At 40.3% G+C, this 26299-nt stretch overlaps 1 protein-coding gene across 2 annotated transcripts in view; it reads left to right on the top strand.

The window, feature by feature from the left end:
• Nucleotides 1–2840: 2840 nt before the first annotated feature.
• Nucleotides 2841–26299, top strand: part of LOC117972800 (ralA-binding protein 1-like) — a 63720-nt gene continuing 40261 nt past the window's right edge. The window contains exons 1-3 of one of the 2 annotated variants that reach the window (XM_059028902.1): nucleotides 2841–3842; nucleotides 23893–24345; nucleotides 24693–25060. In XM_059028902.1, the coding sequence (XP_058884885.1) occupies nucleotides 3785–3842; nucleotides 23893–24345; nucleotides 24693–25060 (879 nt within the window). In that variant the 5' untranslated portion in view covers nucleotides 2841–3784. The remainder of the gene's footprint in view (nucleotides 3843–23892; nucleotides 24346–24692; nucleotides 25061–26299) is intronic. The other variant, XM_059028901.1, reaches the window with a different exon arrangement.

The following is a 26299-nucleotide window of genomic DNA, read 5'->3' as shown; positions in this document are numbered from 1 at the left end:
TATGGTATTTTTGTTCTGATTCATCCCATTTTGAAAAAGGATTTTACATTGCTGTATTATTTTACCCCCTGACTTTAACCCTTTTTACACCCACTCACGAGCGTATGTCTGCAATCTACCAGCCTCTAGAGAACAAAGCCCTTTGAGCACTTGGCCAGTAGGGTCCCCTGCCGGTTATGCATCTATAACCAGCTGGAGCACCAGAGCCAATGTGACGCTCCCTGTGGAATCCCCAGCGAAGACCAGCAACTCTGCACAGCCAGGATGCAGGATGCGCTCCCGATTATATGACTCATTCTGCACACCACGCAGCAGAGCCTGGACTAGGTGAGCCGCTTACAGACCCCTAGCCTATCATTTTTCTTTTGAGTGTTCAGCTACAGACTAGCAAAATGAGGCGAGGGCTATGTGAGCTTCCAAATATTCACTTCCGTCCTGACCTGAACAATCACCCGTGACGTTCAGTCCTGGGGCGCTCTGAAGCAGAAGCTGACAGTTATGCTAAACAGCTTGGCATTTTATAATTTATATGATGTGGGTGAAAAAGGCTAATCAATTAACTCACTGCGGGCGGTAATTCAGTCACTAGATGACAATGTATTTTTTGTATCCCTCCCTTTCTTTTTCTGATGTTTGCAGTTATTCTGAATGGTTCTGTTTTTATAAATGTATACTGCAGCATTATTTTGGCCTTTTGTTAAGTTCCACACACTCACATACTTTTTATATTGTTTAAATTCCACTTTCTGACCGGCATAGAACCTTTTTTTCATTCCGACTGACATCCTGATCAATAATGACCTGTGCAAAGCCTCCAATATGATACTGGACATCTCTGCTGCACTTAATGACATCGACAATTCCTAAACAGCATATTAACATCCCATCAGCAGTTGTGATCTACATTTACAGGTATAGTTCTCCACAAGACGTACATTCAGCAGGTTTAGAAAAGTCATCTCTGTTGCATATGACTCGTCTCTATTATCGCTGTAGTTTTGTTTCATTTGTTTTTTGTTACAAATGTAGATATATCAGAATATCAGAAGGTGCTTTTTACCATAGCTTGACCTGCTCAATTGACGTCATCAAGGTTATGCCTTGAGCTGTCTCTAAGCAACCAAGACAAACCTATTTGTTTTTATTTTAAAATTGCACAACCAGGAAAAGCAAATAACAGAAAGCAAAAGTGAGTGTGCTTGTCTATTTTCTTCAACTGTTACAGTAGTCTCTTGTCCTCCTATAGACCTTTTGGATTGTGTATAATTATTATGAGGCAGCTAAACTGGCTTAAAAAAGCAATCTTACCTTTGCTGTAAAATATGTGCATCATGCATAAGCCATAAGTTTGTTCTCAGGTGATTTTGCAGCAATTCTGCACACAGATTGTCTTTGGCTCTCTTTCCTCAAGTATTTCTCACTGCCAGCTGGACATAAGGAAGCCAGGGGCCCACTGCTGCCTGTTACGTCCTCAAGGGCAGGTGTGTGTACATGTCATCTCCACTCTCCAGCAAGCAGACAAATGACCTTGGATGGAATACTTGTGCCAGCTGCCTGGACCCATGTACAGGGAACTTGTCTTGTTTTTTAAATCTCTTTTGTCTCTTTGTGATGAATTTTGGCGCACCAAAGGTGTACTAGAGAGATATCAACACAAACAGTGGATTCCCCACAGTTTGCCCTGGAAGGACACATCAACCATTTAGTAATACTAGTTTAGTTTCCATGTCCATCCAAACATCTGACTCTCTTTTTTAAACGTAGCCCCATTCATGTTTCACTTTGGGACTGATTTGATCCGCCTATACCCCACCAGGTAGACACAGTTTGGTTTTTTATAGCACTTTACAGTCAGCGTCGTAACCAGAGCTGACATTCTACTGAGAGCAGTATTTATAGGACTGCTTGGTATTTACTATTCAACCTCCAAATCTATGTTATACAGCAAACCAACAGCAGTGTGGAGTAGTGGTTAGGGCTCTGGACTCTTGACCGAAGGGTTGTGGGTTCAATCCCAGGTGGTGGACACAGCTGCTGTACCCTTGAGCAAGGTACTTTACCTAGATTGCTCCAGTAAAAACCCAACTGTATAAATGGGTAATTGTATGTAAAAATAATGTGATGTCTTATAACAATTGTAAGTTGCCCTGGATAAGGGTGTCTGCTAAGAAATAAATAATAACAGAGAAAATTAAGGAGTCTTTTGTACTTTACCAGAATTTTTAGATGAGCATCAGCATTGATGATGCAAAACAACCAACCTTGGTGTCCTCATAGCTAGTTACGGCCATGTTTACAGTATCAGGGAGTCCACACAGATTGCATCACCCACTTTTTTTTGTGATAATCCTGGGATAACCAGAGATGGGTGGTTGCTATTCAGTTATTCCCCAGTGGCTTATCCCGCCAGGGAGTAGGTTGGTCAAATCAATCAATCGATCCAGAGGCTTGGTGGTCCAGCGGTTAAAGAAAAGAGCTTGATACCAGGGGGTCACCAGTTCTAATCCATGCTCAGTCACTGACTAACTGTGTGACCCTGAGCAAGTCACAACCTCCTTGTGCTCTGTCCTTTGGAAGAGACATAAAACTGAGGTCCTATTGTAAGTGATTCTGCAGCAGTTGTTACCCCCTAGTATCTTACTTTGGATAAAATCATCTGCTAAATGACTAATTAATAATAATAGATACACGGAGGGCTTTCAAGTATTACATCATCAAGTTTTGGCCAATTTCACCTCATCCCACCTCTAGTGATGACGTAATACTTGAACAAGCCTAAATAAGGAAACATCATGAATCTGATTGCCCAGATTAACGTTGGCATGCATTAGTTACAATGGTAACAGAGGGACTCAATGGGTGCGATTTAAAGTTGAGGATTCCATCAGTCGTATCCTGATGAACCACACGCTATATCATTTCATTATTAAGTTATTGTTTCATAAATAGAAAAAACTTTTTTCAGTGTAAAAAATGCTTTCGATTAGTCAGACGGTAAACTGTTAATATATGGTGGATATTCAGAAGCATGCAATGTTTCTGAGTAATTATAAATTTAAAGCAGGATATTAAATCATTAAAAACATTAAGTTACTCGATTTCGTATTTTGAATTATGGCGTCGTCATACTTACTCACCTGCTTGTGTGTAGAACTTGTATTACTCATCTAATTTGCGTTGTGTGAAACTCAACAGATGTCAAATGTACCGTGTCTCTGGCGGATTAATCGCAGTCAAGAAATGTGCAGACGGTACTATTTTTGTCGGGTTTGTATATTTTGTTGAGTCACTCTTCAGATGTGTTTTCCTACTTGAGGTTCATAATAAATTGAATAATTTCACCAGAGACCAAATGGTACTTTAGTTCACGGCAGATACAGCAACAAGCCAAAACAACAACAAAAAAAACGACACAGTGCTTCAGAAATTACTCGAAGAACATAACCACTCACGTTCAGCTCTCAATTTATACTGCCGTGACCCCAGATCATAACTGCTATCAAGATATTTTTTTCCAGTTAACATACCTAATGACACTAAACTGTGTGGACACCATTGTCATTTCAACCACATGGTGATAATGGTTAGATTGATTCTGGACTTGGTGCGGCGGCCACTTATTTGAATAACACATTTGTTTATAGTAAGGAAAAGAAAGTTTAGGGCGGGGGCAAGATAGTCGCAGAAAGAGCCCAGGTACTATGAGACTGTGGTTTGAATAGGTTAGTAATTAACAACAGTACAAGAACTGTCTTTTTAATTTAACAAAAGTGAACCATAACAAATGGAAAACAATCAAACTTGCGCGGAGGATGATCTTCGTACTTCAAAACAGTTTTCAGGTAAGGATGTGATGGCTGTTGTTTATTGTTTGGTAGTGGACCTGAGGTAAAAAAAAAAACCTGTGTATAAACATTTGAAATATTTCAATGATGCTGTTGAACTAATTGGTAACATTTCTAAAATAAATATTATCATTAACTAATTTAACTCCAGCTATATAAAAATGTTTTTTTTTTAGTGGTGTTCACTGTGGGTAGTGGATTAAATCAAATTATAAATTTAAATAAATAAATGTAGATATTAAAATGTATTTCCTGTAATAGGGAGTGGAGTAATATACATGTGGACACATTTCTATTAACATTTGATATTTTATATATATATATATATATATATATATATATATATATATATATATATATATATATATATATAAAACACTGAGTTTAAGTATTTAGAAAAATCACCCAAAGATATGTTTGGATAGATGTTAGATGAGATCTACAAGCATCAAGCAAAATATGTTGGTATCCATGGACCTGTTTCTGCAATTGTGCATTATCTAAGGATTGATCTAGAGGAAAAAGTAACAATGCGGGCTTCCAATGGCACTAGCTTGGGGCTGAGGCTGAGGGGTTATGAACTTGCATATGGGACAAAGCGGGTATTGTTTATTAGAAAGTAAGGGATTAGCGTATATGTTGTATTTTTGACATTAGAATGATTTGGTAGATAACAATGCAGTTTGGTAAGATCCCATTTTCCAGTCACAAGGTATTTAAGTGCTGCCGTTTGTGCCACTTGCTGTTTCTGTGTAGAGCTGGTATTAAATGAGGGAGCGGATAGTGCTGATTCCAGGTTTTCCTGTGGGAAATGTTAATGTTGCTCACAATTGGCACTGTTTTCAGTTGTTGGAAAGCAGAGGCAGTTGCCGAGTATTATTATGACGTGTCTACTGCCAGTTATATACGGTGCAAATCCTGTATTTTGTATGAAGAGTATTATTCAGTTAGCATAACATTGAATGAGCAAACTGGTTAAAACCATTGTGTCGGGCAGTGTTACAGTGTGTTATGCACTGTAGATGCTGATGCTGCTCATTTGAGAGAGAGGTGATTTATCGCTCCTTTTGCACCCAGACTCTGCCTGCTACAGTATATGTAGTCCAAATGGTTACACAAGAACCCATTTGCAGTGTGTATAGCAATTGGGAACCAGAGCTTATTCTTTTACTGCTATGACTTTTAGCAATATGAAACATATATATTTTTCAAATTGTAGTATTTTTTGTTAACTTTGCCCACTGCAGAGAATCAGGTCCAATATATTTTGTCATTGGCACAGGGGAGAGAGGGGCAACACTTCTTAGTTATTTTTTGTTTGTTTGTTTTGTTTATTGAGTGTCTATTATCCTTAGTAATGATGTTTTTCATGTTTTTGACTAAATATAGAGACCGTCATAAGTAATATTTTACCAAATGTGTTAGACTGCAGTGTAGAGGGGTTTGTCATGCTTGTATTTAAAATGAGCGCTTTTTATTATTATTTATTTCTTAACAGATGCCCTTATCCAGGGCGACTTACAATTGTTACAAGATATCGCATTATTTTTACGTTCAATTACCCATTTATACAGTTGGGTTTTTACTGGAGCAATCTAGGTAAAGTACCTTGCTCAAGGGTACAGCAGCAGTCCCCCACCTGGGATTGAACCCACGACCCTCCGGTCAAGAGTCCAGAGCCCTAACCACTACTCCACACTGCTGCCCTTTTTAGGGTTAGACTTTGCTCTAAGTGACATGACCGCAGGTTCTGTTAAAAAAAAAAACCAAAAAAAAAAAAAAAACCACTTTAACCAAAATTTCAAGGTACCCGTAACTTTGACCTGTGAGCATAAGACTTATGCCATTTTGTGTGGATGATGAACGCTTTGAGATACTGGCTTCATGCTCGGCCCACAAGTGTATCAGACAAGAATAATTAACCCATCTATTTTACATACTGAAGCTACACTGCCAAATAACATAGCTGCTGTAGCTACTCTATCTCATGTCTTCACATATGGTACATGCTTTATTCTGTGATTCTTTGAATCAAGTTCCATGGCTGGCGTTGCCCAGTAAAAACAATACTATAACCTTCTTTCTTTTTTATATCCAGTTTACAAACTGTTCCATTCCCCTCATGGCCTCAGGGATGCCCCCATTTCTAGTTTTATTTTAAAGTTACAGCATACTAATTACAAACTACAAAACCCCTGTTACCAAATTACCTCAAATAATGCACTATATGAATTTATTACCAATGAATTAATTTAAGCATCGACCGAATGTTCATCATTTTCTTATTTGAAAATGACAGATATTGTTATGTGCAGTCAACGATGCTTCTACAGTTTACCACCCAGAGTATGACATAATACAGTACATGCATACAATAGTATCAATCACCTAATCAGAGTCTATGGTATAATCTCATTCTTAAGTGAAGTGCTTAAGTGAAGTGCTTTGTGCATTAAGCAACTCTCATTTCCTGTTGCTGTCGCTGCAGCTGGTTGGCTCAATGCATTCTATTTCTTTACAAGCTTTGCAAGCTGCTGCAGGTTGCTGCAGTGGGTCCCTGATATATGGATGTGCGAAACTTATTTGCTTAGATTTGTATATGCAAACCATGCACTCTCTTGACCTAAAATGTAAATTGTGGGTTTCTTTTTCATGTTGTCATCTTGAGTTTTTTTTTTGGGCAGACAGATCTGAATAAAGTAGCCCGACAGTGTATGTGGGGACAGGAGCCTTTTCGACATCACGCAAGTTGCAGCTTTCTGTACCGATAGGAACCTATGGAGGGAGTCTAAAGAGACCAGCAATCAAAGCGAAAAATAATAGTCTAATCTGGAATTCACAAGAAATAATTTCATGTCACAGTGGCAGTGTATCTTAACATTTTTTTGTAAGATCTTTTAATAAATAGTTAACTAGTTGTCACTCACTAATGGTGCGTTTACACTCCGACCCGAACGTCCACACTAAAGTACTGTTTCATGTTTAGTCGGGTTTAATGTGTACAAACAATATTAAAATAAAATAGTTTGGTTACAGTTTCTAGCAGCGCAATGGACTGTAGGACTTCATATGACATTATCCCACCATGCACTGTATTTTATGTTTACAATAAAATATGGATAAGCGCTTCTTACCATGAACGTTATGGCTTTGTTTCTTAAAAACACAAGATACATTTTATCATAATGAATGCATTTCGTTTTGAACTCCTGAAGTTCTCCTTGACCGATTTCATCGCTCCAGATATCAATGTGCCTTGATTTCGGCATCTGATCACGTCGCTCCACGATCCACCATTTTACAACAAGCCTCAGAAATTGTATACGGTACAGCAGTATTGATAGTCCTTCTCAACTCCGTCCGGCTCCTGTTCTTAGCACTGTATTTGTAATGTCCACGTACCAAAACATATCGGAAAACATTTTGGGGTATTGGAGGATATACTAAAAATTGCGCACAAGCCCTCTAGCCAATCGGGATCTCACAAAGGCACACATCCCGCAAGATCCTCCCTGCCACAGTGCTGTATACACTTACATTAGTGTCGGGTAATTTACACAGAAGCAAACTGCATAGGTTTTTTTTTCTGTTATAAGCACAACTCACTTTCTTGTAGCCATTTTGCATTGCTGGAGAGCTTCGTCATGGCGGATAAACAGTTAGGGCGGATATGTGACATGCGGATACATGATAGATTACTGTACTCACTTTAGACCTGAAATAAACAACATACCCATCATATGGTTATTTATTTCTTGCAGCTAGTTAAAATGCACTTTGTTTTTCCCCACAAAGAAAACAGTTTTTGCCAATACCATGGCAAACAATAACTGAATTACAAAACACAGGTTATTCCATGACAAATCACCCAAAAATAGTGTATTTAACACCCTACCACCTCCGATTTAAACCAAACTCGGTGCTCAGGGATGTTCAAGCCATAAAAAATTATAAATAAATGACATTTTCAGCCTGATAAGGTGAAGGAGACAAAATGTGGTTGATTTTGGACCATCCAACCTTTTAACCTTCAAAAACTATTTGAGCTAGAGACTTTTATTGGAAATTGCATGCTGAATCCCAAAATGACCCCCCCCCCCCCCCATTACAGAAAATTCTGAATAAGTAGCTGGAACAAAAGTCAATAACCAGTAAATTTCACTTTTTTCCCAGTCTTTTTGAAATGTTGGATTTCAAACGCACACGTTGTAGTCTCTTGTGGAAGGTAAAGTGAGACTTCATAGCATGTTCTCAAGGGGGATCCAGCATTACTGCCCTGAATTCCAACATGGGTGCATGCATTTGATAAATAAAAATAAAACAATTCCAAATTTTTAGAGAGGTTTTCCAATCCAAAAACAATATTCTGACCACTGGCTTTGATACCTCTGGCCTGTCATGCTGGCCTGGATTAATAATTCTTTACAATTTTTTTTCCAAACCCTTAGACATGTTTTAATGATATTGTGGTTCTTGCTGTTCTAGCTCTTTTTTTACAGTATTACAAAGGGCCAAAGATGTTAACAAGTATTCTCTTTGTCCATTTTATCACCAATGCTTGACACCTGCCCCCCTAGTACCAAAAAGCAAGCTTACAAGAGTTATTTTCTTAATGTGTGTGCTGTGAAACTGTGTGGGTTCTCCTTTCTCTTCACATGTATACAACTGACATTTGCTATCCCGCTGGAAGCAGCTGGAAATAGAAAAATGGTTTCCATAGCAACCCAAGGAGTGTAAGATCATATTGCCAGATGCACTGAAGAGGGGATTACAATTAGAATTACAATTAAAGTATGAATTCAACACTTTTCATTTTGAAGCATTTTACTAATGTGTATATATATATATATATATATATATATATATATATATATATATATAATATATATATATATAATGTATATGTGTGTCTGTGTGTTGTAAAGTTCTTGTTTAAATTCACTGGCATCCACATATGTCTGAAACTCCTCTTCTAGAACATCCTTAAATTCGTGTTCTTGGAGACTAGACCGTCCATTTGTGTCTTCCAGGAATGGGTTATTAGATAATGGGCAAAAACAAGCCTATGTGGATTAATAGAAGACTCGTGCAGTTGGATACGACTCCATCCAAGAGAGACAAGCCTACTGCTTTTGTTTCAGAAAGTTTTATAGATCTGGCATCTCGCAGGAGCATGGATGAACCTGTTTAAACCCCCAGGTTATGGGTTGTGAGTCTGGACATGAACATGTTGTGGTGGAGTGTCCCGCCCCTATATGTATGTGCACTGTTTTATTATTATTTGTATTATTGTTTGCGGTGCGGATAAATCTGTTATTGTTTTTGTATTTTAAAACCTTGTGAGGATGCGTGACTGATCAGCTACTGATTATTTAACTAGCTGACAGTCACGCATCCTTACTAAACTTGTGCAGAATATAAAAGCCTCCAGCTGTCCGCGCTAAAGGGGAGAGTGTCAGAGGCGAGACGGGTTTTGTAGAGAGCGAGCGAAACAGTTGCTATATATAAGTATACTTGTTTCCGTTATTGTTTGTTTGTTTGTTGTTTTGTGCCCTTTTGTTTAGTGTTTGGTGTTTTGTTTAAATATTTTGTTTTATTATTTAATAAAATAGCTGAGCACCGTAGCGCTCAGTTTCACCACCACCATTCCTTACCTGTTTTGGTTTCTGTTTCTGGTCTGTGACGTCACCACCCACACGCCACTCAACAACAGCTCGGTCGCACATGTACAGCATGTAATCATATTGATGGACAACTCTGTTACAGACCACTACAGAAATATCTGGAAACCCCCTTGGTAAATTTGAGATGAAATTTGGTACTGTATACAGTTTCTCTGGTATTTGCAAAAATCTAGCTCTGGTGACTTAAGTATGCGTGGTTTCCAGCCTGTGATTAGTTATGCCAATGAAAGCTTGACCTTTTTTCCTTACAATATGTTACTGTATGTTTCCAGTTCATCATTTTGTTTCCAGAGGGAGGAATTATGTTTCTATCTAACCTGTAGTACAGCTGGTGGAATTGAAACATTGGGAGGCCAAGCAACTTGACTCAAGGGCACACAGTGACTCAGTGTTTCTGAGCTGGGATCCAAACCCAGGCTGTCTTGGCTTCAAGTCCATTGCTATAACCACTAGACCATTATTCCATTGAAACAGGGGCCAGATCCTAAATAGGATAAAGAAGTGTCTGTCTACTGTAGAACATTTTTAGGCAGCTTTTAAGGCTTTTCAGAGTGCTTGTTTCTTTCTTAAAAAAACTGTCACCGAGTTAGTGGAAAACAGGATTACAGAGACTTACCGTTTACAGGTAGAGTTCAACAACATAAATCATCATTGCTGGTCTTGATGTGGTTTTATTGATGGCTACATGTGACAGGGTTGGCCGTGTGGTGACGTCAGGCCAGATGCAGGAAGAAAACACACAGGCAGTACTGCAGGGCAAAAGATGCGGCGTGCACCGTTTATTTAAATAACAGAAATAAAATAGATATTTAAACAAACACTGCTCACAGAGCAAAAATAAAGGTTTTAACAAAAACCACGAACACAAAACACCAAACAAATGATCCAGGTCAGACTGGGCAAATCACCTTCACTGTTCCAAGATTATTTTTACTTTCTGTTTTGTTTCTTTCTTGTTTCTTTCTCCTCTTTAATTAGTTCTCCTGTTCCCTTTGAGTTTGTATTGCAGTGTTTGAAAAGGACTAATGTTGGCTGATTTGCTTTTGCGGCCACACGGCCGTCACATTTTTTACAAGTTGGAATGTTCTTAGGGGCTGGCTTGCACTTTTCTGAGCTAGAAGGGATTCCTCTTGTATGTTGTTATCAGGCTTAGAGACTGGAGCCTTTTTTTCTGCACTATAGACAGAGAGGAATACATGAATGTAATAGACAAAGGGGGGAATACACTTCACAGTATAAATGTAGGTACATTATCATCATTAGTTTCATTTTCTAATATTACATACGTTTACTTGATACACAGTTCTTTGATTTCGAATTCTGAGCTAAGTGCATGTAAAATAAATAAACAAACAAATAAATAAATAAATAAATAAATAAATAAATAAAGAAAGAAAATAAAATAAAAATAAACTTGTAGCTAGCTGTACCTATACAAAGGAGCTATTTTACCTGCTCTATGAATCTGCCTGACATGTTGTGTTTATGTCCCTGACGGGTATATGTGCTGTATGTTACCAACACACGCTTGGTTCTCAAAATGTGATTCTTGTTTACTTCTGTGCAGATAAGCCTTGCTTGCTGCTTTATGGCTGTAAGTGACTGTAAGTATCTTCAAAACTTCTTAAGGAGAAAGCTAACCCAGTGACTTGCTGTGACAGAGAAAGAATGAATCTTGATTATAAATCTCCCTCCTGACCTGCAGAGTTGGAGTCAGTTCCACTAATTTAACTCCAATTCAGTTCCCTCTCCAGATCAATTCCTTCAATTCAGTTCCCTCTCCACATCAGTTCCTTCAATTCAGTTCCCTCTCCACATCAGTTCCTTCAATTCAGTTCCCTCTCCACATCAGTTCCTTCAATTCAGTTCCCTCTCCACATCAATTCCTTCAATTCAGTTCCCTGTCCACATCAATTCCTTAATTCAGTTCCCTCTCCACATCAGTTCCTTCAATTCAGTTGCCTCTCCACATCAATTCCTTCCATTCAGTTCCCTCTCCACATCAATTCCTTCAATTCAGATTAAATTCCAATTCCTTTAGTTCCAATTCCAATTTTTATAAAATTAATCTAGTCAATTCCAATTCCACCCGTGTATACATTGTTCCCTTACAGTTTTGTCATTCCAAATCCAAATCCAATTCTACCTCTAGTCCTTGAAATTGTATAATTTTGTATTAAAAGATAAGGGACACTCACACAACATATACTTTTTCTTTTCATTTTTATTGCCACTTTTAACAGCAATGACGATAATTTACATTTATTACAGTACAATGTGCATGTGCACGTCCAAGAAATACAAAAGAAAATAAACCATAGACAAACAATGTTGGACTGTAGTATGCATTGCCTCAAAAAGAAAGTATCAAGTTATGCATACAGCCAAAAAGATTGTCATCACTTACCAATTCTGTTACACCTGATCATCATAAGCTCATCAAATTTTGCATCACTTAGGTTGCACTGCTCAGGCCTGAAAATGTTGCCTGCCACACTAAAGAGTCTTTCTACAGGTGCAGCTAGATGCTTGCAGGCTAGTTGGGCTAAATGGGGGTACTCCATCGGTTTTCCTTTCTAATAAGCTAGAGGATCAGAATCTTTTGGCAGACAGGGTTGGCTCAGGTAGTGGTGGAGCGTTTGGTCATATATGAAAAGAGTTTGATGTGTGTCTTTGGTGGAGGAGATGTAGCCATGTCAGTAGCTCTTGGTAGCAGGGAGGTGACCTTGTTAGTCAGCAGTTCACTCATTCTGTGCACTTCTTCGTCCTTGCACCAGTCCAATTTGAAACTAGCATCCAGACTTGCAGCCATCTCGAAACACTTCATCTCCTCAAACTTTGCAAGGCATGTCTCCAAGGATAACTGCATGGTTAGAACCATCTTGTTGCTATAGGTTTCACTGATGTGTGCTATTGCATGACGTAATCCTCGGACACATGCGATGACATAGCTGGCAGTGATTATCTGGTCTCCCTGGATCTTCTCAGTGACATCTTCACAGAGTTCCCCAATGATTTTCAATTCGTATGGTGTGAGCTTGCATGGGGCTCGGATAGAACCTCTGCAGGAACTTTCAAAATTGACCTCAGCATCTACAGCTGGCTATTCCACCTTGTGGCATTTGAAATTTGCAGTTTGTAGTGTCCCTCCAGTAAGTCTGTTGCTTTGGTGGATTTATGACAATAAGATACTATTCTGGACACCTTTGCCATCACCTGTCTTAAAGGGCCAGCTGTAGAGTGCGAGCGAAACAGGAGCTGCGCTCGGGTGGAAAATAATCTAGTTTGTCGTTCACAATCACCACTTCAATATCAACAGCCTCATCTTGGTCTTCGTCACCATCTTGGACATCCAATGGTGGGAATATGGTGAATGCCTTCACCATGTTGGCAGCATTGTCAGTCACTATGCCTGAAACTTTGTCAGCCATGTTGTAGACTTCAATAGCCTCCTCATACGTTCTGACAATTTTCAGTGTGTAGTCCACGATGAAGTGACTCGTGATGCCAATAAAGGGCCTCATAACTCAGCTTGACCACAGATCTGTGGTGAAGTAGATGTCCTGGGCTTGCTGCATTTGACTCCTCAGTTGATCTTGTACACCAGAGGTGCGTTGAGGAAGTAGCTTCTGGTTAAGGCGTTTCCTGCTGGGAATGGTGAAGTGTGAAAGGATGTGCTGTCTGTAACAGACAAGGGCATGAGATCATTAGCAATGAAGCTAACAATGTTGTTGGTAAGCTTCACTTGGCGAGGATCTGTGGCCTCCCACTTCTTGGGGTCTGAAGTCAGGGTGCTTTCTCTGAAAATGCTCAGAGAAAAAAAATATCACACGTTTTATATACATAACACATTGAACAACAAATCTAGCAAAATAAGCAGCATTCAATTACCAGGTCACCTTAAAATAATGAACCCTAGATTCAAGATGGAATGTCTAATTCTCTGTATTTAATCTGGCAAGATAGAGTAGGATACAAATGATAATGCAAAATCATTCAGAGAGACCTGCTTAGTACACAGGCACCATAAGGTATGATGATTGCATCCTATGCAAAAAATGTAATCAGGTAAGAGCTACTCATTGAAATACAGCTTTCCCTTGAGGAGTGGATACAAAAACTATTAATGCATTATGGAGATTGAGTAGTTTTAGTGAACCTCTATTAGTTCATCAATTATTTAACCACAAATCTTTTACACAACTTTGCACTAAATATTTTCTACCTTATGGTGCCTTTTCTAAACATTAAAATGATAAATGTATCTAAGAAATTTAGATATGCAAGATTGTCACATAATATACTTACTTTGAGGTGCCTTATGAAGTTGGAAGTAGCTTTTGTTGAACCAGAGACGGATGTTCCACAATGTTTACATATAGCACAATGGTTTCCCACTTTGCCACCTTCACTTGGTTCATCAAAGTGATGAAAGACCTGAGGTCTTCCTTGTCATTGTGGCACTTAAAGTAAAGACAATAATGTTTAAATCGTCTGGCAAAGTTTGTGGTCAAAAAGCAAGCACAATGGTCTTCTTCATTTCCTCATCCTGTCCAGGGTCAATCACACGATCAGGAGTCTCCGTTCCAGTCCAGGTCCAAAATCCAAGCAATCCTTCAAAAACTCTCCAACACAGCCAACTACTCTCCAAATCCTAACACTCCCAGTCACCCTCCTTGTCTTTCCAAAAATGTACTTAACAAAGACTGAGTGTAAGGCTGGGTCTTAAATAGAGCTGTAGGGCAGGTTAGCTCATTCCAATTAATTGAGAACATGAGTTAACATTCACTTCACAATTGTCATACTAATAGACTCTCTTGTAAATATGACAATGAGCAATTCATCAATATAAGTGGCTACTAGTGATCTGCCTATCTCAGGCACCACCTCTTTGTGGAAACTTAAGCTGTAATCAGCTCATCAGTCATGGCACCTGTTGTTGTGATTGTGTGAATTACATACAGGTGTGTTGACTATTGAGCCAGGCTACACTGGGAATACTATTCCTCAGGTTTTTTTAAAGCAATTCAGTGCAATAGTTTTGTGCAGAAATGGGTGTTCAGTGGAATTGAAATGGAATTGATAATTCCATTCACTAAAAAATGCCAATTCCAAATTCAATAGCTTTGAGATTTCTCAATTCCAGTTCATTACCAATTCCACTCTTGATCACACTTGAATTGGAATTGACCTCTGAATTTCAATTCAATTCGCAAATTACCTCAACTCTGCCGACCTGTGAGGGCACTGTATAAAGGCAACAGAGAGCCCTGGACTGGTTGGCCTGACAATTCATTACCAGGGTTAGGTGAAAGTCGGCCATCTAGAAAGGGGGCGGAGCTACGGTACACCAAGTCATCGACCCAGAAGGGAAGCGATGTGGCAACCACGGATTGGAGGAGAAACGGTTGCACTCGCTAACCAAGGGGGCGTGACTGATGGTACAAAAGGGGACGTAGTGAGGTGATATGTTCCTTTTATTATGGTTAAGCTGAACCAGAAGAAGTACTGTGGAATTATCATGTTTTGTCGTGTCTAAAAATGTACTTGTTTGTTTATTATTAGATGGCTAATGCGATCCGGAGCTGTCGCTACAGGCCAGCACTAAACCCGGACAACACTGCACCACTGTACCACTAATAAATTGTATTGCACCACGAGCACAATAACAATCACTCTGGACTTGTGAACGTGTGTGTCTATGTGTGTGTTCTACTGTGTTTATTATTTACAAACTGTTATTATTTTAGGACTGCAACCCATTGTTTTGGAGCAGTGTAGTACACATTGCTGTGTATTGCCTGGGATTATTCTTTGTGGTCACCAGACCAGGATTATAAACAATAAAACCTGTTTGGATCGTGAACTTTGTTGTCTGTCTTCTGTTTTCACAATCACATCATCACTACACCTGCGCACTGCAAACCACTTTGCCACACTTACCCACTGTATCTACAGTAGTTAAGCAAGATGCTAATTATTGTCTCCCCATGAGGGAGTTTTGTGTGTAAAGCTGTAATTGCCATTAGCAAAGGGATTTACAGGATAATGGTGTTCTGCTACCTCGAAATGGGATTAGTTCCATTTCTTTATTGCTGGGATATCACTATGAGTATGAACTCCATCTAAATTTAAAGACCCTAGTTCTGTGATGTCTAATTCTCTTTATAGGCTTGCTCTGGAACATGTCATTTGACTGTCTCACCCTTGTTTCCATTTTTTGGAATTTGCAAGAACTTTAAAGATTTTACTTTCTGTTTTTATTCAGTTCTGAATTGGCTAGTCTTTTAATCCTTTGTTAGTGGCAAGAGGCGCAAATGCATTCCAGTGTGTTTAAAAAACTCTTTAAATATTGCAGGATATCTTCTTACATGTGAGTAAACTGTAATCGCTTATCTTTAATTTGATACCAAGAAAGTCCTCGTCTGATTCGAGGAAACAGGACTAATCCTTCAAAATGCACATGCTAAATGTATGGGGTGCATTTGCACCCCTTCCTGCTTTCCGAGGGTTACAAAGATAGACATTTTTCACATACCACAATCACAGCTCCTGCTTACTGTCCCAATCAGTTATTGTAAGTTGTGGGACAGCTGAGGGAAATGTAGAAACAGGTTATCACTTCTAAAATGATTTATTTATCCAAAATTGTTTATTTGTTTCAATAGTAATTTTCCACTGTGCGTTTGTTTGTGTAATACAAGTTTTTCAACCTTTTTTGAAACTGTACCCCTTCTGTCTTCAGGTTTCAGCTAAAGTACCCCTTTACAATTTTTGCTCACTGAATACCGCTGGTACCGCAGTTGCAATAAATGGCAGAATAAGCTGATTAAGACATTTCTTTTTTTCCTATTTATTTAACATATAATTTGTCACAACAGTTTTGGACTGACAAACTGCTGATTTAGAACAGAATACCAAACTGTAGGCTTAATTCTTATTTTTATTTATTTATTTATTACATTTAGTCGTCGACAATGGTTTATACCCTGTTTTTCTCCCCAATTTGGAATGCCCAATTACTATTTTTATCCCTGTTCACAGCTGCAACCGGGATGGCGACTCAGGGAACGGAGGCTGAAACACGCGTCCTCAAACGTGTTCCTGCCAATCCATCATTTTTCGTACTGCGGATCCACAGCGAAGCCACCAGATGTGAATGGCTCCACTGCAGATCCGCAGGCGCCCTATCAGCCACAGGGGTCGCTGGTGCGTGGTGAACCGTGGATTGCCCTGCCGACCTAAGCCCTCCCTACCCGGGCGGCGCTCTGCCAGGCTCTCATATGCAAAGTGTATCTAGAACAGCACAAAATATTGAGATTCTGGACTTTCTCGTGTGGAAGCATTGCAGTCCTGAATGACCATGGGGTCCCTGTACCCTGTTGATATGATTGTCACGTGTTTCTTTTTTGCTGTCCAGTCCCTGTAAATACCATTTATACGATGCCAAGAAAGAAACAAAAGATAAGTTACTTTGCATTTTACAGTACACAACATCGCTGTAGTAGGTCCCATGGCAACGGGATGATTAATATGTATCATTTATTTTCTTTCAAATGTGGTGTCAAGGGCAGGGCTCATAATTATAGATTTGTGCACACTTTGTGAACAATCTTGTAGCCAAGATTATTATTTTTTTTTCTTTACAAAAACGTCATGATTTTCTCGTCGCTTGAGTGTAGGCACGACAAGCTGTCTCTGGAGAACTCCTGCATATTCTCTGACCCCAGGGATCCTCCCACACAGCTGAACTTCTTAAAACTGCCTACAGACATGTCTGCCAACAATCAAACTGCTTGATGACATTAAATCAGATTAATCACCAGGGCTGCTTCACACTGTTGCTCTACATCTAACACAATGTAGGCAAGCAGAGGCCTCTTGGGAATCTAAGAACCAGCTGGACTTTGGTATTAAATGGAATAGGAATTATACCCATTATAATCCTATTTGTCTTGAGTCTTGATTACAGAGGCTCCAATTTGCCATAATTCTAATGGAACATTGAACACTGCATCAGCCAATCAGATTTCCTAATTGCCCTCACCATGGAGGACCATTCCATTTCAGCAAGTGTAATTTAACCACTAAATACAAGGAGCAGATCAGAGTTTTTATTGGTTCAATGTAGTATGTAAGGACAAGGTTGGAACAAAAACTTGGATAGGCTGACTGTTACATACCGGTAGTTAAGTTCACATATTTCTATTTAAGATCCCATTCCCATACTATGAATGTTCTTAACTCTTGCATATCTACAGTACTAGTTACATGAAAAAATAAATAAAAGATGTGAGATTAGTGTACCGGTCTGCTGTTTTGAGTGCAGTTCACGGTGCATTGGTTATTCGTGAGGAGAAATGATTTATAGCAGCTTGAAGAGCGCCATTTTTACTTTGAAGGGGGAAAGAATGATAGGAAAGCAAGTCTCAGTCTCGCGATCGGGAACCTTGGTGACTGAAGGCTGATCTTGATGACCCCTGAGACCTGGAAAACATATAATGTTAGTCCCCTACTCACAGGAGAGCTGTGGCGGCGACTTGGATGCGGATGCAAACCCATATTGGGGAGAGGATAGATGATCCGTCTTGCCAGGCAGAATAGACTCGTGATTGTACCCATGAAAAGGAAAATAGATATAGAGAGACACCGACGTTTTAAGTTAGCATAGGCTTTAGGGGTACCCTGAATAGGAAATACATAGTTAGTATACAGTTATAAAAATAAGACTGAAAAGACAGGTAACAATAAATTGAATAAAAGCATTATACAGCATAAGCTGCTACAGAACATAATTATTTATGGCCGGGGGTCCCGCTGGCTAGAGTGCCTGGAGCTGATAATGGCAGATGCCACAGGAGGCTAGAGGAAGTGTGGTCACTCTAGCTCAAACTAATGATGGGAAGTTGGAGGGGGACGATACTGTGAATTAATCGCATCTTAAGAATCCAAAGAATGCTGTTATGCAGATTGCTTTCATCACTATGTCATCCGAGGGATTGAAGCATCCTCGTCAAAGGATGGAGACCACTTTGTAGAGTATGTCCGTCGTGATTGGCAACCTGTTGGGAGATACAGGAGGGAGGGATTTCTTCATTCCTCGGAGGGTCAGACGGACAGTAGGCAAGGAGAGGAGGGTGGGCGCCGGGATGCACTGAAGGCGGTAGTGGTGCTCTATTCCAGACAGATAGGAACGAATAGAGTAAGGAGAAAGATTGTTATTGTCTTGGAGGTGCAGTGAATGGTAGAACAGAGGAAGTTGCAGCGGGGGAGGGGCTGCAGGCGAGAAAGAGCATCAGCAGCAATGTTAGAGGAACCAGGCACACGATGGGCTTGAATTAGAAAGTTATTAGCAACTGATAACCATACAAGTCGACGCAGCAATTTCATTATAAAAGGTACTGACCAGTCCTTGCCCCAGAGGAAGGCTGTCACTACTATTGGATACAGTTCTAGTAGGGCTGTGGATTTCAGTTCAAGAGACAGGTTGATGATTTCAGGGGACCATTGACCATAGAACCATTGATCAGCCAGAATGGGACTGTATCCTAGTTGAGAGGCATTGGTAAACATAGCCAGGTCTGAGGCTGCTATGCATTCTTCATGGAACATTGATAAACCGTTCCAATGTTGAAGCAGCGTAGACTACATTGTTATGTCCTTGCGACCTCTGCAGAGACGACGATGTGCGCGTGAAGGTTGCTGACTGTTGAAGTGAGGGCTAACAGACGTGAAATGAAAGTCCTTCCCTGTGGAATGATTCTTCGAGCATAATTGAAATGCCCCAAGAGTTTATTTTTTGAAATGCTGTGAGATAGCTGGAAGCTGCTGATCAGGAGGCGTATGCGTTCCAGTTTGTCTTGCCTTGAACTTGACTAAGTCCAGTGTAATCGCAAGGAATTCTATAGTAGTAACTGACCCTATAGTTTTTTCTTCCGACAGGGGAACGCCCACTGCTTTGAAGAGTGAATGGAGAGCTGATATTGCTTGATCCGGAGGGTGAGAAGGGGGAGAGATGAGGAGAAAGTCATCAAGTAGATAGAGCACGAATGGAACACTGTTGTTATTTAGCAGGACCCAGTATAATGCTTCCGACAGACTGTCAAATATTTTAGGACTGCTACTGCAGCTGAACGTCAATTGAGTTGCACGCCATTCAAGTGACGAAGTGACGGGTGGATTGGCATGATTTTGAAGGCATCTGAGATGTTTGCTTTTGCTAGCCATGCTCCCCGACCCGCTGCTTTGATGGACTTGATAGCGTCAGATAGGGTGATGTAATGGAGCAGTATCATAGAGTTAATGCTGCTTATAGGGCTTCCCCTGGGAGCTGTCAGATCTATTATCAGTCTTTTCTTACCAGAGTAGCTACGAGTTGCCACCCCTATCAGGTTGATCCGTTACTGAGCAAATGGTGGTGTAGAGAAAGGGCCGACCATGAATCTTTTGTCCACCTGGATCAGGGAGGTGACAATTTACGGCTCAGTTATGGCTGAATGCAGGTTTTTGCATGAGAATGAGACTGATGGAGTTTGAGCGAGTCCTGTAGAGAAGCCGAACTGGAGACTGTTGATAAGGTAGCTGATGAAGCTGCGGTCGTTGTGATAGGACAGGGCCTTCGTCAGGGCAGAGATTTTGATTGGTGTTGAGACGGAGATCAGCGGTTGCAGTGAAGGATCTGATCCTGATGATGTGCATACTGATTCAGGTAGATCGATAGCAGAGGCCTGAAATTGCATTAATTAATTAATTTTAATTTAAACAGTTTGCTTGCGAGCAACCGAGCAGATTGTTAATGAATGGGCGTCGCCACTGCATATGTGCAGGTTTCGACAATATTTAGACAGGCAGGACGTTTGATTAAAGTTTATTGCATAGCTGTAAGCATCCTGAAAACTTTATTGCCCTTCCGTACTTGTCACGACTAGCAGAGGTGGCTGGAGGGGCTGGCGCATAAATCGGATTCATGGTTACAAGTGCAGGAGTGATGCAGTGCGTGATGAAACAAACAAGGAGAGTTATAATCCAGTTGGAAAGGTATTTTTATTTTTTTATCCAGGTCTGGTGACCAAATGATAAGACCCCTGCAATACACAACAATGTGTATTACGTGGCGTAAATAACAACAGGTTGCAATCCCAAATAATAAACACAAATATACCCCACAATAATACTAACACGGTCACCAGTCCTGGGTGCATGCAGTAGTGCTCATGGTGGGTGATACAGTTTATTAGTGACAATCGTACAGTGCTGTTCCAGGTTGGTGCTGGCCCTTAGCGACAGCTCTGGAATTGTGTTTAGCTGTCCAGTAATATACAAAACAAGACAATTACAGACAAACAAAACAAAACACTCATGAACGTTTTTATGTCTCACAGGGTCTCTCACAGTCCTTACAGTTCAAAAGTTTAAACCAAGCGAAGGAACAGATTGCGATTCTCCGCCCCCTTTTATGCCGTCACACATGACCCCTTGGTAAACGAGTGCAACTGCGTCTCCAATCTGCGGCTGCCACGTCGTTTCCCTTCCGGGTCAATGCGTTCTTGCAACAGAATCTCGCCTTCATCCTAACTGGCCGACTTCCCGACCCTGGGATAGAACTGTCATACCAGCCTGTCAAAAAAACACTATTCTCGCTGCTTAGCGCCCTTAGAGGTCCGGAGGGAGATTTACAACCAAGAATCATTGTATTTCTGTCACAGTTCAGTCTCCAGAATTGCTGCTGCTTTTGCTGAGAAGCTTTTATGGTATTCATAAAATATAGCTCCTCCATATCTGACTGTCCGCTCCGTCAGATATAACATCCTGGTCGAGTTCCTGACGTCTATGAGGGTATACGTTGCATAGAATGTCCCAATTACAAATTCTCCTACTGGCGTGGATCGCAGGACTTCAGTGTTACTGCCAGGTCTCTACAATCTACCACTCGGTGGTCAAGGAACTCCGAAGATGCTATTAAAATAGAAACCAGAGTCACGTCCTTACCCTCAATGATTTGACGTCTTATTTGGGGTGATACGGAGTGGCATCTGATGGCTGTTGTGGGCCGAACTGCAGCTGAACCTGAGGACAGATTATATGGAGGAGCTTCTGCTTCCACTGGCTGGAGAATGCTTGAAGTGCTGGGGACAGGAGGGACTGCCGCTGCAGCGGGCCGCTTCTCTAGAGCGTCACGCCTGGCATCGATGTTAGACGTTGAATCCACCAGAGGCTGTAGGAGGCCCTTGATGCAGCAAATCTCTTCATGGATACTGGCGGCCCTGGTGGATGCAGCCACTTTTACCGATGGGATGTCGCCTCGGGTCTCTGTAACAGACGTCTGGATCCTGACTTGCCGAAGCTGCTGCTGCATATGGATGCCTAGATGAGGGGGACCGGGCAGCTGGAGGAGGGGGGAAGACCGGTTCGGCAGACATGACTTCACAGAGCATGAGGAACATAACGCTCCTGTCTGATACAGCTGGAATTGCCATATCCCTGTCGAATAGCGCTTTCAGGAGTTTGTTTGGCGGCCAGTCCTTGCAGTACAAGCGCTCTGCTGTCAGCCGGCAGGAAGCAGCTCTCTTCCCATGGCGGGGTTGGGCCGCCGGAATCAGGGGGCTGTCTTCCAAATCGGATGGAAGGAGATCTGCGATCGGCGATTCCATTTCCAGGCAAACAACAAAAGGGGGTAAACTCTGCAACATACAATGCCAAATCAAACGCGTCAATGGGCTTGCATGTTAAGAACTATGCACACCAGACGCGAGCTTGCAAATCAAATATAATGAAAACTATTGCTTTAAATGGAGTAATGCACAATGCACGCGAAGAGAGCGGCGCGTATGAAGCAAGCAAATATAGAAATAAATCCATTTGTTTTATTTGTATTTTGCTACGTGTTATTCGCGTCACAATGGACCAATCAGAATAAGGTCAAAGGTAGTGGCTGTCAGACTGTCAGTGTCCTGATCACGCAGAGATTACCACAGAAATAAACAAAATCGACATCAATGAGAACTGAATTATTAAATTTGAAAAATATAATGTTCTTTATGATGCCAGTGTCCGTGGTTATAAAGACAATAAAACGAAGCATGCCACATGTCAAGAAATAGCAGAACAATTGGAAATTGATGGTATGTCTATCACTCTTTATTTCACCTTAATTTTAGTCAAAGTCGACGGGGAGCACCACACACTGGTTTTGTATTTCTGTAAAATGACGCTCCTTTGTTTTAATAATGTTGACCAATAATAATAATCACATTAGCACTTTAACAAGCCGGTGGTATTCCCCAAACTGTTTCCTTTTTTTAGTGTGTGTGCTGTACCCATGCTCTTTTGTGTTTTATTTATTTTATTTTGTCTACACAAAAGGAGCAAAAGGAGACCGTCTTTTCTTTTCATGACTAGCTACATCATTTTTTTGTACTCGTGTTATATTCGTGCTGTTCGCTTCGCTCTTGGTGTGCATACTTTATTTTGTGAAAACCCAAGATTTAATTGCTGAACGATAATGTTTTTCAGATTTCAGAAGCTAATGTTAAATTAAGTTACATGTAGTTTTTCACGGATTTATTTTTTTAGAAATGTTAGCTAAATGTTGACTTGCCAAGTGTAAACAAAATATTTAAATTCACTGATTTATTTTTTAGAAACCCAGGTTTAACATGTCAGCTAAATGTTCACTCGCTAGACTGATTTTAAGTGTTGAATTTGTGATACGCATCTGTATTTAGCTAAGTCTGGACTTTTTTTGTGGTTTAAGGAAAAAATACGCCATTTACACTTGCCATTGCAAGCCTTTTATTATGTGTTCTTCACGTATTAAAAAAAAAAAAATAAATAAAAAATGTTGGCACGAAATCAAATTCCACTAACAATACATACTTTGTATATTGCAACAGGTCGCAAACGTTTCTGGAGCAAAATAGTTTTTATGGGGGTTACAATCGGTTAAAACAGAGTGCAAACCCTAATTTACACATTAATACTGGTACGCAGTGCCTGTATCATGGCTTCTTTTTATTGCGTAGATAGTCAATTTGTAAGTAATTACCTTGTTAATTGGTTTGGATATTGTCATTAAAGACAAGATATTCTAACTTGTCCTAAATTTAGAAATATTTTGATAAATTTGTGTTTAATGCACATGATAGCTGTTTTACCTTTTTTATATATAGAAGTTATACAAACGGAAATTGGATATTTCTAAAGTCCAATTAAATATCCAATTACTTTAAACAAAATAACAATTTTGACTAAATTACAGCTAATGAGCTGAACTAACATTTTAATTCTACTTCAACTATTCATCCCTTCTGTTCCTATGTTCAGAAACAGAGAAAAATCATTCTACTTTCTCTTTCTTTTCTCAGCTCCAGACACCAGTGACACCAGTGACACCAGTGACACCAGCACTCCTGAAAGGCTGGGGGATGACAAAGAGACAGACTTGAAGGAGCGCCTGTTCAACAGCCTCCTGAAAACAGCCCTGCTTTCCAGGCTGATGGACAAAGAGGTCAAAGGCAGAGAGAAGACCAAGGATGACCGGAAAGCCCTGGATGCTGCCTTGCCGGATATCTTGAAGCTCTGGGGCGAGGGGAGGAAGCAGAAGAAGGTTGTGACGACGGCAGTAGTGGTGGGGGAGCAGAATATTGGCACGGAGAGTGAAGGTTCAGAGTGGATGCCCGTCTTTGGAGCCCCGCTGGAGGAGTGTGCCCATCGGACTATGCTGTGTGATGGGGTTCGCCTACCTGCTGTGTTCCGGGACTGTGTGGACCACATTGAGGCCAACGGCCTGCAGCGGGAAGGGATCTACAGAGTATCTGGTGAGGAAAACTGCTTTGATAACTGTGTGTGTGTGTGTGTGTGTTTGGTGTATGTGTGTGTAATACAAAACACAGTAACAAAAATGATATTGGAAAACTTATAGCAGAGGTAGGATCTAAGTCTGCCCAAACCAACTCCCAAATAAAGGTATTGAAGGGTACTCCAACATTTTTCTGGTTTGTTTGTTTGTTTGTTTGTTTGTTTGTTTGTTTGTTTGTTTGTTTGTTTCTTTCTTTCTTTCTTTCTTTCTTTCTTTCTTTCTTTCTTTCTTTCTAATTTGATATATCTTGGCATGTTGTTGACATTTATTATCTTTCTTTAACTTATTTATGTCATCTTTTTCCAGGTCTAAAGAGCAGGGTGGAAAACTTGATGCTACAGTATGACCGGGGGGGGAGGCCGCCCCTTTATGAGATGGACTACAACTCGGTGGCCTGCCTGCTGAAGCGCTACCTGCGCGAGCTGCCTGAGACTCTGTTCACTGCTGAGCTGCTGCCCCACTTTGAGAAAGCTGCCTCTGACTGCTGGTGCCAAGACCGCGCTGGGGAGGGCAAGGCGGTTCTTGCACTCCAGTCTCTGCTGGCAGAGCTGCCCGAGATACACCACTGCCTCCTGTCCTGGCTGGCTGTGCATCTCCACCACGTCATCCTGAATGAGGACAAGAACAAGATGAACATCCACAATATCTGCATCATCTTCAGCCCCACACTAAAGGTACTGTTTTACCCAAACTGGTCGTTAGCACTGTTTTACCCAAAAAGGTCGTTAGCATTTTGGTTACGGTTATCTTTTTATGTACATGCAAATTATGATATACCTTACCCTGTGCCAAAATCCATCAGACCGTGGTCTCTGCAGGGTTGATGGAACAAATCTGTTTGTAAAAAGTCTATTTATTTAACAAGCAGAGCACCCTTGTAAATACAATTTTCTGAGGAGGTCCTGACGTCATTCCCTCAGTGGCAACTCTTTATGTACTGCACTACAAGTCAGCCTTGTGTCCAGTGTTGTTCTCTAGTCATCCAGTTGTGATGAAACTTGCTATTGGGGAGTTATTGAGGTTATTGGTATCTAGGTTGTGTCCTGACCTCTGATTGCTTTGGCTCATGAAGGTTATGTCTGCAGTACAGAACTGCTTGCCCAATTTTGTTATCACTTAAAACTGGACTGGCTGAGCTATTCAAGGCAATGTATAGGGGTTCAAGTTCATGTCTTTAATTTTAAGTTGTGTAAACTAGCACCGCGTTTTTCTATTGTCGACTCATTTCCAGAACGTTTAAAAACATGTAGATTGCAACACAGGAGAGGGTGCCCTTCTTTGATCTGCTGTATGACTAAGGTCCAAGGTCAGTTTACTCGTAACGGCATCCATATGTTAGGTGTTTAAAATCTTTAATGTTATTGAAATTCTACCTGTACTATTACAAATACATTTTTTCTACCTTGTCGGTCACTGTGCACACTGTTTTTATGTATGTCTCAATAGTCTTGGAAGCTAGTGTGTCTGAAACATTATGCTGGTTTGTAATAAAAGTTATTGCATTATATTGTCTTATTTTAAAAGACTAGTTTGGCTACAAACCTTTCAAATCAAATATTACTTTGAAATAGTTGAACTCTGAGCTTCGTGGTGTAAATGAGTACATTTATTTGAAATCATTGCCAAGTGTTTACTGTGGTATAAATTTATATAAACTTCATCGGTAAACTTAATGAGAAGTGAGTTAAGATGTTGAACACGATTATTTTTTTTTGTGTCATATTTTTGTACAGCATGTCCTTTGAATATAATGGTCTGGCAATGTAACTGTGATGCTTACATTATAACATCATTACAAGTGTGAACTTCTGCAAGTTACTATCTCTGTTTAGGAACTGAAGCAGTAGCAGTACACTGGTTCTGAAAAGGGATTTTGGTTACCTTTTCTATTTTTATTTTTTATTTTATTTGAC

Source organism: Acipenser ruthenus, chromosome 8, assembly GCF_902713425.1.
Source record: "Acipenser ruthenus chromosome 8, fAciRut3.2 maternal haplotype, whole genome shotgun sequence".
Lineage (NCBI taxonomy): Eukaryota > Metazoa > Chordata > Actinopteri > Acipenseriformes > Acipenseridae > Acipenser > Acipenser ruthenus.
Note: the sequence above shows the minus strand (reverse complement) of the source record. Positions and strands in the feature narration are given on the sequence as shown.